Here is a 15,129-nt window from a genome sequence, read left to right on the forward strand (position 1 = left end):
ACAGAAGAGCCTTACACTCATGATCCCTGTGTTGAGGGACATCAAAAACTAACCCATAGCTCCATATAGTTTCTCAAAAGATATGTACATGTATGTATATGTGGTCCAAGATATAAAACATCTACTGTGACAAAGAAAATGATATGTTTTTTTACTTATTTCAAGTTAGGATTGTTACTTTTCTTTCTGAAATATTTGGAATATCTAAATAGCAGAACAATATTGGTTATTTCATTTTTTCTTAATTTAATAATCCATTTTCATAGAACCTAATTATATTGTATATTTCAATATGCAGATATAGATGACTGTTATCTGAACTCCTGCAAGAATGGAGGAACATGTAAGGATCTTGTTAATGATTACGAATGTACATGTGCTGCTGGATATGACGGAATTAATTGTGATAACAGTAAGAAACAGTTTTTTATTTATTGTGCAGGGAAAATATTAGATTTGTTATACTGCTATAAGTAATACCTTTCATTATCTCTTTAAAAGATATGTCTTCACAGTTTTTAAAATATTTCTTTTCATATAAAGATTTGATTTTGTTTCTGCATATATTGAAAGCTTTAATTGTGTATTAAAAAATATTTTATTATTTATCAATGCAAAACAGTGCAAATACGGCTATTATAACATATATAACATCTTAGATATCTATGAGTGCTTATCCAACCCTTGCAAGAATGGTGGAACATGTAATGATCTTATCAATGGATATGAATGTACATGTGTTGTTGGATATGGTGGAACAAATTGTAATAAAGGTGAAAATTTGTTTTCTGAAAATAAAATAATTTATGCATATTACAATAATGAGCATAATACAAAACACGCTGAAATTAGTAATTTCATAATTGGAAGGAGCATAAAATTGTAATGATTAAAAATTGAATTTCTTATGATTTTATGATCTTGAATAGAACTTTGTTTAAAATACAACAAGATCTGATTTCACAATCGAAAATAATCATTTTACCATTCTTACCTCTTTCTCACTTTACGGACTTAGGTTTTTTTAAATACTCAATATATATGAAATTATCACCAATGCACAGATGTCAATGAATGTTCTTCAAGCCCATGTGAAAATGGTGGAAGCTGTAAGGATCTTGTCAATGGATATGAATGTATATGTGTTGCTGGATTTGACGGTGTTAAATGTGAAAATGGTAAGGAGGTGTTAATTTTCGATTAAAATTGTATTTGAAATCACAAGATTTTTATGCATACAAAAATGTAGTCATTATTCGTACAATTATCTTTCAATCTCTATTTCAATATGTAGATATAAATGATTGTTCTTCCGGCCCTTGCAAGAATGGCGGTATCTGTAAGGATCTTGTAATTGAATACGAATGTACATGTGCTGCTGGATATGATGGAATGAATTGTGATAACAATAAGACATTATCCTGAACTAAATGAAACTAATCTTTTTATTTTGCTGGGTCTATCCTTGTACATTTAAGAATTCATAAGAAAGATAAAGTCAACAGAAAGAATTTTTTTTCATAACAACACCAATTAAAACGAATAACTTGATGACTTCTTTTCTTTTTCAAAGTACCATGACATTAGTCTCTGCCAACATAAAAATACAGTTGCAACATAAAAATGAAAACTTTTTTTCAAATGGCATTTTTCTTTTATGTCTCAGATATCAATGACTGCTCGTCGGATCCATGCAAAAATGGCGGTACCTGTACGGATCTTGTGAATGAATATGAATGTACATGTCTTGCTGGATATGACGGAACTGATTGTGAAAAAGGTGACATTTGTTTGTTGTATTTTTGATTGTAAGAAATTTTGTAATTTTTAAAATTTGTATATTTAAAAGAATGTTTACTCTGTAAAGTGATGACAAAAATATAGAAAATACATGGTTGATGTCGGGATGGAGAAGGTTTATCCGGTGAGCGAGAAAGTGTATCTTGGCGAGCTTTAGCGACAAGATTTACTTTCGCAGCGAACCGGGTAAACCTTCTCCATCCCGACAGCAACCATGTATTTGATTTATCTTTCTTTTTATCATGTTTTTAGAATAATTAAAAAGTTTAATTCTTCTTTTTCCCCAATAAAATAGCATCTATATGCAGTTTTGTTTTGCTGCTAAACATGTGACGTCATCATTTGGCGTAATGACTGGAGATAGATAAGTATATCCGGCAAGGCTTTATCCAGTTGATGATATAGACAGTAGCAGGATGAAATAGCATAATGGCATGGTGCACATAATAGTTTAAGAAATAAACAATCAGTCAAGCATAAGAAAATACTAAGGTTTGTGTTAAATACCTCATATAAAGGAACAACTTCGAAAATCTTATTTTGACCAGACTATGTTTTACTATTTACAGTACAGTAAATAATTATAAACGAGAGGAATACAAATTACTTTTATTCCCTATATATGTAGACATAAACGAGTGCTCCCTAAATCCATGCAAGAATGGCGGTACCTGTGAGGACTTTGTAAATGAGTACGTATGTACATGTGTTGCTGGATATGACGGAATGAATTGTGATAACAGTAAGACACTATTCTGAACTTATTATGTATAATTGATAAAGGAACTAATATGAAATTAATTTTTCGCAAATTTTGATTGTTAGTAGTACATAAAAGTACTTGCCGTCTTGTCAGATAATTTCTGTGAGCGTCGCCTTGCCCATTGTTTGTTACTTTTGTCATCCGTTTTAGCGCTCTTCACTCTTGACAAATATAATGAAAACAAAAGAAGTATTTATTGATACGACCAATAAACCTCATTGTAAGCAAACTAATTATTATTAACGATTTAAGTATTATTTATTTAAGATAAATAATTAGTTTTTGACAGATTTATGAATTAAAATTATTGAGTTAAACGTAAATTGTTTTACAAGTTTTTGATGTAATGATATCAATATACAGACATCAATGAATGTTCTTCAAACCCATGTGAAAATGGCGGAACATGTAATGATATTGTCGACGGATATGAATGTACTTGTGTTGCTGGATATGACGGCATGCATTGTGACAAAGGTAATGATATAATAATGTTATCACCTTACTTTACCTGAATGTTTGACCAAATGGTTCATTTAAATATTCAACTTAAAACTCAATAAATGTGTATTCTTAGAAATACATGATGTGAAATAAATACATCAATACCATTATGGACGTTAATCTTTAACGAATTTGTTATTAAATAATTGTTATTACTTATCATATTATTTTATTGAATGGAAATGAATACGGGGAAATATACTTTAAACATAGTAATGTATTATTTCTTTATTTCAAAACTTGTTGAAGATATCAATGAGTGTTCACCTGACCCTTGCAAGAATGGTGCTACCTGTAGGGATCTTGTTAATAATTTCGAATGTACATGTGCTGCTGGATATGGCGGGTCTAACTGTGAATACAGTAAGTTTTAATACTTTTTATTATATACACGAATTATTACAGATAAAGTTAATAATTTTATGGTTTTAATGTTGATAAAAGAAAATCTGATAAGAGAAGATGATAACAAAAATTATGAATCAGCCTTGACCTTTGACACAAAAAGTTCAGACTTCATTGGCTATCCTATCCAGCTGGGTTGCGGAACTTTGGTGGTTCTACTCAGGTGCTCGCTTGTGCCTGAAATACTGAACAGAGGATCACCTGACGTCTTCCTTCACAAGTAAAGCTGTAAGGTCGCCATATGACCTATACTGTGTTGGTGCGACTCTAATCCAAATCATAAAATATCCTTATGGACTTCAGGATCACATTTATCTTGTACAGAATGCCATTCTTTTTAAAATACCATAAACTAGACTTGTTAAAAATTGTTTAATTATCTTACTCATTACTAAATACATGTAAGTGTATGTGCTTTGTGGGATAACAAGGGCAGTTTTATCATTCTGACATCCTTAGTTTTGTATGATCGTAATAAAAGAGTGAGAAATAAAGAATCTTAAAGGTCTCGATTGTAACTTATTACAATATTTGTGAAATTATGCAATTAATAATTCTAGTGTATGTAGATCTTCTTTTATATAATTTTAATTTTGTTGATTTTGTGTCACAATGTGTAGACATAAATGAGTGCTCTCCGGACCCTTGCTTGAACGGTGGTTCTTGCGAAGATCTTGTCAATGGATACGAATGCACATGTGTTACAGGATATAACGGAACAAACTGTGAAAATAGTATTGATAATGTTACTTTTAATTTAGTAAAAACAAACTGAATATTGATATAGACTATAAGTTTAATAACATTAAAATGAAGAATTTTAACCTGCACTATTATAGAAGAAAAATACAAAATTATAAAAAATATTATTAAGACTTAAAAAAAACTTTATTCTGAATTATAAGTGCAATTCAAGTGATGAATCCGTTATATGATTACACGTTTGTTAAGTAGAATACATGTACGAACTCTCTTTCAGATTCATAAGCATATTTTGATTATTTTCAATGATCTTAATATATGTTTTCACGTAAATAAACATTTATTCCTTACAATCGTAAATAAAACGGTCTGTTCTTTCAGGTGACATATATAAAAGATTCAAGGAATAATTGGCTTTCATTATTTATATTAAACAAATGTAAATTAGTTTCTAGATAAATTCAAATTTATTTTTTTCATTGCTTCTCAGATATCAATGAGTGCTTGCCAGATCCTTGTAAAAATGAAGGTACATGTAAGGATCTTATAAACGGATACGAATGTACATGTGCTGCTGGATATGACGGAATTGATTGTGACAACAGTAATATTGTTTATAAATTGTTGATAATATTAAACATTTGTTTGTGCAGATCTTAAACGAATTTTTCTATGCAAATGAGTGTTTTTGTTAGGTTTTAGTTGATAGAAAAGTTAAGAGAAAGAACTCAAACATTGCTAAAACACAAATTACATTTTTGATGAAAGTGATTTAAACATTTTGATAAAGGTTAACAAACTATTCATTTCTAATTCCATTAGATTTTAAACATTAACATACGGGGATAATGAATGAAAATTTATTGTGCTAACAAATCAATGAAACGTAACACGATTTACAGATATCAATGAATGTTCTTCAAATCCATGTGAGAATGGCGGAACTTGTAATGACTTTGTCAATGGATATGACTGTACATGTGCTGCTGGATACAACGGCATCAACTGTGACAATGGTATGTATAAAATGATCGTAACAATTCTGATTTGCTTGTTCATTTAAAAGGTTTAGTTTAAACATATTTATTTCAATATTTTACATAGATTACATTTTATATATATATAATTGTTACATAAATTGAAAGGGATTAGAACGAAAGAAAACTTATATAGTTCCTCTCCCTAGATAACAAATGATATTTACACAAACATATATGGCAGGATAGTTATTTCATTTAAATTATTAAGTAAGAATATTGCAAGATTAAGTTTAAACATAAAATGAAAAAAATAAATAAATAAAAAGAAATTAGAAATGCAACTAAATAAGACAATTTTCAGATAAGTACTAAGTAAAAGAAAAACAGACAAAAATAAGTATTTTTACATTTAAACTGGCGCTTAAAGCACATTTAGCAAGAGTCTCGAAAAAAAAAACTTGTTCAAGCTAACCAGAAAAATATTATATGTATATTATATATATATTTAAAGAAGAGAAAAAATATTGGAAGGACCAGACTAACGAACAAAGGTCAAATTGGAGATATAGCAGTATTTTAAATGTTGGCAGTATAAAAAATACATCTAGTGGAAACGTCCGCTGCTATTTATAAATTCAAATACTGCATCTAATATCCATGTGTTTGTTTGATAATCATTTGACGGATCTCCATATAGAAGGGTTCGAAGATCAATGGGACATATTGGAGTCAATGTTTGAAAAAGTGCATTTCTTATTTGTGTGTAATTCTTGCAAATAAAGAAAAAATGGTGGTTGTCTTCAATTAGGCCACAACTACATAATGGAGATGATACTATATTTTTTAAGAATAGATGGTGGTTAAGAGAGCTGCATTTCGTTCTAAGTCTTGTATGAAGAATTTGTGACCGTCTATCTCCATAATAGAAGTGTCGGGGAGTTTTAATTTTGTCTACGTTCAAAGAGCTTTTGAAAGAATTCAATGACTGTAGCTGACGGGTTTCAATTGGTAAGGAATTCCATTCACGAAGTGCCGTTGGTAGAAAGGAATTATAGTATAGAGTTGTTCTTGTACGAATTGTATCGATATTTTGAGAATTACGTAAGTTATATGTAGTGTTCAGACCAACAAGATCTGGTACAATAGACGATAGATAGGATGGAGTGAGACAATTTTTCATTTTATAAAGTTGAATAAGCTTATGCTTCCTTCTTCTGTCAGAAAGTGATTCCCAATTTACATCATTGTATAAATCAGCTAACGATATCAGCTTTGTTGCACCCGTCACAATACGTGCTGCTTCATTTTGAATTTTGTCTAATTCTTGTTTTTCGTAGGATGTACAATTGTCCCATATTATATCAGCATATTCAATAATAGGACGAATGAAGGATGTATATATGATTTCTAAAGCCCTGCGGTCTAGTTTGAATTTAAGTTTACGCATTATGTTTATTCTATTCCATGCCTTTTCCTTTATATAATTGATATGGGAATGCCAAGAGCCATCATCAGAAAAAAACACTCCTAGATGTTTGTGATCAGAAACCTGGGGGATTTGTTGGCCATACATGGTGAAAGGTGTGTGATGTGGTTTATTAATTCTTCTTGATATAATCATTGACTCGGATTTGGATGGATTAAAATGAACAAGCCATTTATCTGCCCAAAGACAAATTTTTTGTATGTCATTTTGCATGGTATCATGTGTTTCTGTAGGTGTTTCAACTATCAGATGGAGACTAGTGTCATCTGCAAAAAGATTGATGTTGGAACCAATATCTTGAACAATATCGTTGATATAAACAAGAAATAGAAGAGGCCCAAGTATTGATCCTTGGGGGACTCCAGATGCAATTGTAACACAGTCCGACATGGTACCAGGAAGAACAACCTGTTGTCTACGATTTGTTAAATAATCAGAAAGCCATTGATGTACATTTCCACGAATTCCAGATTCATGAAGTTTCACTAACAAACCTTGGTGCCAAACTTTATCAAATGCTTTACTGATATCAAAAAATACGACCCTCACCTCCAGGCCATCATCTAAAGCCTTGCAAAAATTATTGTAAAGATACGCAAGTTGGTTTACAGTTGAGTCACCTGGCAAGAATCCCGACTGAGATGGAGTGAAGAATGAAATGTCTCTGTAAAAGTTAAAGATATGTTTAAAGACTACTCGTTCAAATACTTTTTCAATAGTGTTGAGTAAAGATATAGGTCTATAATTGTTTACAACAGCAGGATCACCTTTTTTATATACAGCACAGACATTTGACAACTTCCAGGATGTCGGCATTTTCTTGGATCTTAGTGAGAAGTTGAAGAGCTGGTGAAAGGGATAAGAAAGTTGTTGGTAGGCCTCATATAAAACTCGATAACTGATAGTGTCAGGTCCAGATGCTTTATCGGTGTTTAAAGATTTCAGTACATCCTCAATTTCAGAAGGAGATATATAAATAATTTCTAAGGTCTGTTGATTGTCAGTGTTTGAGGGTCTGGGGGGATCCCTGTTAGAGTCGTCAACCATTGTCTGGTTCCTGAAAAAAGTGTTTAATAGATTAGCCTTTTCACGTTCTTCAGATACAATGGAATTAGTAAGTGGATCAATAAGAGAAGGAATACCTTTTTTTGATGAATATGATATAAAGGATTTGAGGATTTTCCACCAATCTTTTGATGATATGGAAGTTGATTTAAGATTGTCAGACAATGAAAGAAAGTAACGAGATTTGCTGTCTTTGACTAGCTGAACTGCTTCATTTCTGAGTTTGCGAAATTTTAACCAATGATGTTGACTTTGAGAAGTTTTTGCTTTTCTATAGGCGCGCTTACGTTGCCTTATTTTTGTTTTTATTTGATTGTTCATCCATGGAGGGTCATTAGGCTTGATTTTTACATTTTTGTTTGGAATACAAAGTTTTGATATGTTAATGATAGTGTTTGTAATATTCTCAACAAAGGTGTCAATATCATCATCTTGAAGTTCGTCCCAGTTTACTAGATTCATCTTGCTACGCAGCAAGTCATAGTTGCCTTTCTCATAGAGCCACACAGTTCTATCAAAAGACTTAGCTTTGGGTTTTATGTAGGTAAAAACAGCAAAGATTGGGCAGTGATACCTGACATGTTGCTGAAGAAACGGATCACCAACCCCAGCCTTTATAACATTGTTTATGTTGTTAGTAAAAAAGAGGTCAATAAGTGACGAGGAATTTTCTGTAAAGTGTGTGTGTTCATCAATGAGTTGGGTAAGTCCATATTGTTGACATAGTGCTTGTACTTTTCGGGAAGAAGTCTGAGAATCAATGTTCAAATTAAAATCACCTGTTAATATCACATCTGAAATGCCAGTATCTAGAGCTAGTCCCAATGAATCTTCAATCAGAGAATAATAGATTATATCGGAACTAGGGGGCCGATAGAAAACGCCAAACAAAACTTTCTTAACGCTAGACAATCTGAGTTCGAGCCATATGCATTCTAGATGATTTAGCTCAAGGTCGGTTCTACGCACGTATGGGATGGATTCTTTGACATAAACAAGAACCCCACCATGATTATCGTTGATACGATCTTTTCTAATGGGTTCATGGAATCCTGGAAACAAAAGATCCACTGTAGACACTGAGTCACCTAGCCATGTTTCGGTGAAAGCAAGAATATCGAGATTACTTAATTCAGCATAAAGGATGTCAAGCTTAGGAAATATGCTTTGAACATTATAGTGAACAACTGTAAGATAATTTGAACACTTAAAAAAATCATGGAGAGTGTTATCAAGAAAAGATTCTGATGAGACTGAGCTCGAGAAAGATTGTGAATGATCTGGTCCCGGATTTGGATGAATATCTCCACACATTGTTAACAAAACATGAAACCATAAAGTGGCGGTCGTGAAAACGATGACGAAAATGCAGCATAGAGTAAATTCCAAATTCTCCGAGTACTTTTTATTTGGAAAAACCTTAACTTTTTTATTTTGTATGTTTTGTGATTTATTTATTGACAGCAGTATATATTTATATATTGAATATAACTGTAGAGTATTGAGATAAATGGATATTAGAAAAAGTACATGAAAGAAGACAAAATATCTTCTGTTACAGCTACAGACATACATGACGGCACTTAATCTATGTTTTCTCATCTATGTAATTGTCAGGGTAGAAAGCAAAAAAAGACAAAGCACCGTCATGAGTAGAATGTAGCTGATATCATCAGAACGATCTGACATACCTAAAACACATATATCCCCAAAGAGACGTCTGAAAGTTAGTCTGGTATATTTACAAATGACAAAAAAGTTTAAAAAAAGAGAGAAGTGGAGAAAATGAAAAATCATTACAACGTTTTAAAAGTAAGACTGTGTGATCATTAATGATAGATACTTAATTGAAGTAAATGAAAGATTTCCATTGTCGATACAAATGTTAAACTATCTCGGTGACAGGTTTTGGTTTTGAAATAACTTGATTGTGTTATACACGAAATTTGACTATTTTAACTACTTAAGTACTACAATCAATGGAATGAGCGGAATATATGATCATGTTTATTTACTAATATCTAGTACTATTTTCTTCACAATCAACAATAAACATACGTAATCGCTACAATATGTGTGCCTTTCAAAATATCACATCAATGTTACTTATGAGAAATTAAAATGAAGATAATATTTCAGAATTGTGAGTAGCTGTATGATTTACTTAGTAAAAAAGAAGAAAAATCAAATATAAATTTTTATTGTTCAGTTTAAGTTTTCAGCACCAGTTATTTTTGAATTAACTTAATGATAATATCAATTGTCTAAAATATCGATATGTTAGCCATCAATTGTATAGTTAAAAACATGGAAAACAGTATACAGTTAATATATGAACAACATTTAACTTAAAAAAAGAAGAAAATCAAGCATCGAGTTTACATCAGATATATACAAGCATATAGTCTTATATTCACAACTTTTAAATAAATGCATGCAATAACACGCAAGGATGCTGTATAGAGTACTGCTTGTTCTACTTGCCACGTGAGATACAGCATACCTACATATGTGTACCCATATTTACAAATCTAATATTATATACATGTATTAATTTAGTTTAAATACAACTAGTCGGAGAAAATATTTACACGAAGTATACATTCAAGCATATATTAAATAACTTACAGTGTGTAATCTAAACAATCACAGAGCCGCATCAAATATGCATGTGCTACTATATCTGTATGGTATAATATTCTTACAATTATTTAATTTCTCTTTCTGCAGACTAAACCAAAACAAAATTATCATCCTTAATTTTCGCGTTCTTTACTCTAGTTTATCTTTTAATAATGGTATATATTGATCAAAAGTCAATTTAATCAATTTTGCAAATGCTGAAAAGAATAAACTGTAAAAATAGTCAGTATCATACATATCAGTTAAACAGAGTGCACATGTACTACATAACTTTTACAAAATCCGTCAAGCTTTTATCAGATCAATTCATACAGGTACTATATGTCAATTTACGTTAATTCATCATATTCATCATTTAAATATTTGCTTAATCAAGTGTTCGATATACCTAACAATGTAAGGAAAAAAACACATCTTGATACAATTCAGTAACTTAGTATAAGAAATCATGTATAATTTTCTCTTGATAGTACTTTTTATATATATATATATATAAAAAAAACAATTGGTACATATATACTGAGTTTTATAATGTAATTCATTTACAATTTTATCAAACGTCATTTGTAGAAAAGTTATTTTAGTTCAATAAAATAAAAATATGTTTCACGTGTTGATGTGCATAGCATAAGAAAATCAAACATGAATGATTATCAAACCAGTTTAAGCCGTACAAGTCACAGGTCACTACATAGGTTATCATATTTTACCGTTACTTAGTCGAGACTAAGTGGAATGTTATCTTGTATACAAATCGTCAAGAAAAAACCGTTCACTATGTACTAATAGGTAGTACTAGTATATGAAATTACACTGCGCGCAGAAAGTAACGTGACAAATGAACAGGTCAACTCTTATCCAAATCACTTGTCAATAGGACGCCACAACCCTCCACTTGTATTTTCAAAAATTTTCAGATCATCTTCCTTGTTGATACGACGCACATTTTTGGCTTTATCTCTAATCAATATTGTGCCATCATGAGACCAGGCACTTTCTGCTGAGCCCCTTTTAACAATTTGTCTAGCCTGGTAAAGCAAGTTTGACCTTGCCCTGGTAAGATCTTCATTTATAAAGATTCCCTTCATATCATTATTCTTACATTTCACGCGAGATTTGAATAAGTTGTTTCTGGCATGATAATTGGTAAATTTCACCAATATATCGCGCTTGTTCTTGGTCTGTTTAGGACCAACACGGTGTGATCGGTCTATCTCGTTGATTGATAATTTCAGACCTAATTTGCTGGCAATGTTTAGGACTTTCGAGTCGGTGTCTTCATCATCGGATTCTACTATCCCGGAAATGCGTAGGTTATTCCTTCTGCTATATTGTTCGGCCTGATCTAATTTAGCCTCTAGGACCCCAATTTTTTCACTTAATTTTCTATTATTAGTTTCAAGATCTTCTATTTGCTTATTAAAGCTGGATACAATTCCATCAGTGACACGTTTGGTGAATTCATCGAACTTTTTATCTAAAAGTTCATGGGTAATATCTCTTATTTCATATTTCAATGAGTTTTTTACTGTTTCGGCTATACATAAGAGGTCCTCCTTTGCCAGAATCGATTTTGATTTTTCCGATGTATTTGCCATTATTTCGTCAACCGATTCTAAATTGTCAATTTGTTTATGCTTTTTGGACTCTAAGAGATCAATTGGAGAAGAAACTGGACGTTTTTTACTTGATGTCAAAGGTGTAAGCTCAATGGTTTTATCTTCTGACATTATAAGTACATAATAACATAGTCCGCGTTTTTGTGGTCACGCTTTTTTTGTTGTGTAGTATAGATCGATTTTCAATCAGCGGTTATACAGCAAATATCACGACTCAACATCGTAAATAATAGCAACTTTGTAAATAACAAACTTTTTCAAAAATTCATTTGTGTCACCTGAAATGCCTTTCAAACATTCTGACTACATCACACAGTCGAACTTTAACCTAGAAAGTCACATTCTTTAAAGTTTTTCGAGAGCGATGTTTGTTATGACCGCCATTAATTGATCACCGGAAGTATCTGAAGTATTTAAAAGGTTTCAAGGTCATATTTCGCTTAAACTCAATCAAGGTTTATTCCTATGAATTTTTGTTTGTTCGTTTGGTTTTACGTCGCATCAACACAGTAGTGGCTAATATGGCGACTTTACTGTTTTTCTAATTGAGGAAGAATTCAGATGCCCCTCCGTGCATTATTTCAGGCCCGAACGGCCACCTGAGTTTAACCACCGATGTTCCGTAAGCTAGCTTGGTTCCTGGTGGATTTCGAAACCATAGCATTAAGACATAATTGGTTGAAGTCAACAATTACGTTACGTGTTTTAGAAAAGTACATAAGCATAGAGTAATCAGCAAAATAAAAAGATAACAATGAAGTTCTACAGATCATATATCACCAAATATTTGTCAGAAACCTTTAGCAACAAGATAATTGTTGTAGTATATTTAAACATTTGTAGATTTTGATGAATGTTCATTGAACCCATGTGAAAACAACGGAATATGTAAAGACAGAATAAATATGTTTACTTGCGAGTGTACACCTGGTTTTAAGGGAGAACAATGTGAAATAAGTAAGTGTAGATTTACTTTGAATGATTTATCTCCTCTTGAATGTTTTACTGTGAATGACAGCCAAATAGTTTCACTTTACTCTTCTAGGACGTTAAAAAATTTTGCAGGATATTTCTGTTATAGCAGTTCATAACTGTTTTAGCATTTTTTTTATATCATAAAATTAGTCATACTTTACATTACATTACATAGCACAGCACAGGTATTTCAAATATGTCCCCAGTTTAGAATCCAATGTTGTAGTTATATCTAAGATCAAATAATATTTCTTAGATTTGGATGAATGTAATCCCGACCCCTGTCAAAATGCTGGAAGCTGTGAAGATCGAGATAATGGATACACATGTATTTGTGCGGAAGGATATTTTGGCGTTAATTGTTCAACAGGTATGTCTTGATAGCTGATCAACACATACATGTATATATCGATATCAAGTTCATCTTTCATGAACACTTTTTTTATTTTATTCTCAATTTGAATATTAAAAATATTGTTGTAATATGTTACATACATTTTTTTTCAATAGGATACTGTAGAATGTTTTAAATTCGCGTTATCATAATTTCGCGGTATTTTTGTCTGAAATCATTCGCGTTTTACCCGTGACAAATTATTATACACTATAAGTAAATCATTTTATCTTACTGTCTTCGATAATATGTTGGTAAATATAAAATTTAACAAGTACAATAAATTTATTCATTCTAAAAATCTACAAAATGTACATTAAGATTTGTGAATACTATAATTTATCCTATTTTCTAAAAATATGCGATACATTTTCCTTTTTAAGAAGCATAAATCTATTCCTTTCTAAGGCATAATGTGCCTTTTATCCTTCTATCAATAAAACGTGCTTCTTGTAAAATAGCTGTGATGATTATCATATGATTAAAAGTCACTACATGGTAAATGGTTGCTATAGTTACGTGATTCCTGACATACATAATCTATTACGTGATTACCATAAATTCGCAAGGAAATTGTTTCGCGAATATTTGCGAAAATCTATCTAACGCGCATAAAACAATTTCTACAGTAAATATTTAATCTTTTACTAAAAATATTTTAGTCGTTATCACTCCTAAGTATATGACAAATCCCCGCATTCTCACCAGGTGTTGGAAATTTTCTTAAGTTTTATTGTTTAATCATTTTCATTATTGCAGACAACTTTTTATGAAATAGTGTTTATTTCACAATATCTTTATTCTTAAGATGTCAACGAATGCCTAAGTAACCCGTGTGAGAATAAAGGAACGTGTGAGGATAAAGTAAATGGGAGGATATGTCATTGTATTGATGGATATGAGGGCTTAAACTGTGAAATAGGTAGGATTTTTAAGCTTAAGATTAACAATTAAAACTTATAGGACTGTTTATTCACTTTTTTATCACCTACGTGCAATTGCATCTAGAGCAATCCCACTCCGCATATATTTTAACACAAAACCACCTGCTTTGAAGCAAAAAAAAAAACGTGGCGATATAGACCACTAAAACAAATATTCACATTTGTAATAGTATTGATAGGGATCAGAGCAATGTGATATCCTAATGTTCATACACTTATATATCATATACAGATATCAACGAATGTTCAAATAGCCCATGCATGAATGGTGGTAGTTGTAGAGATCTTGTTAATGGATACGAATGTATATGTGTGCAAGGATATGATGGCACTGACTGTGATATTTGTAAGAGTAATGAACTTTTAATTTCAAAGGGCGTGCACAGCTTAAGATATATCGTATATGTAATTTATGTTATTTTATATAATCATTGTACACAAAACATCCAATGATATTTACTTAAGTTTGTACATCTGATTATCTATTCAAACTCTTTTTGTTTTGAGCAGATGAAAATCATTTTCTATTATACAAGAAAATTAATCGTAAGATAAAAACGCAAATTTATGCAGAATGTACGTTAAGTTTTTAAAAAACAGATATAGATGAATGCTTTTCCGACCCTTGCAAGAATGGTGGTCGCTGTAAGGATCTTGTCAATAAGTATGAATGTACATGTGTTGCTGGATATGAAGGGCAAAAATGTGAAAACGGTGAGGCTAACTAAATATAAATTACAGCTCTTTTATACTTAGTCAATGAATTCAAACGATTTGAAAATTTTTACAGGATGCACACTTTATTAACAATTTAATATTATTATAATAATCATTATAATTTTTAACATT

At 31.2% G+C, this 15,129-nt stretch overlaps 1 protein-coding gene across 1 annotated transcript in view; it reads left to right on the forward strand.

The window, feature by feature from the left end:
• LOC132731025 (neurogenic locus Notch protein-like) overlaps positions 1-15,129 on the forward strand; it is a 44,998-nt gene that overhangs the window by 22,477 nt on the left and 7,392 nt on the right. Inside the window, exons 26-40 of the mRNA XM_060717123.1 lie at positions 299-412; positions 660-773; positions 1,065-1,178; positions 1,667-1,780; positions 2,429-2,542; positions 2,927-3,040; positions 3,317-3,430; positions 4,093-4,206; positions 4,665-4,778; positions 5,077-5,190; positions 12,811-12,924; positions 13,199-13,312; positions 14,145-14,258; positions 14,513-14,626; positions 14,881-14,994. Coding sequence (XP_060573106.1) covers positions 299-412; positions 660-773; positions 1,065-1,178; positions 1,667-1,780; positions 2,429-2,542; positions 2,927-3,040; positions 3,317-3,430; positions 4,093-4,206; positions 4,665-4,778; positions 5,077-5,190; positions 12,811-12,924; positions 13,199-13,312; positions 14,145-14,258; positions 14,513-14,626; positions 14,881-14,994 — 1,710 coding nt within the window. The remainder of the gene's footprint in view (positions 1-298; positions 413-659; positions 774-1,064; positions 1,179-1,666; positions 1,781-2,428; positions 2,543-2,926; positions 3,041-3,316; positions 3,431-4,092; positions 4,207-4,664; positions 4,779-5,076; positions 5,191-12,810; positions 12,925-13,198; positions 13,313-14,144; positions 14,259-14,512; positions 14,627-14,880; positions 14,995-15,129) is intronic.

The sequence above is a fragment of the Ruditapes philippinarum genome, unplaced genomic scaffold (genome assembly GCF_026571515.1).
Source record: "Ruditapes philippinarum isolate M1 unplaced genomic scaffold, ASM2657151v2 ctg3237_1_1_1_1, whole genome shotgun sequence".
Classification (NCBI taxonomy): domain Eukaryota; kingdom Metazoa; phylum Mollusca; class Bivalvia; order Venerida; family Veneridae; genus Ruditapes; species Ruditapes philippinarum.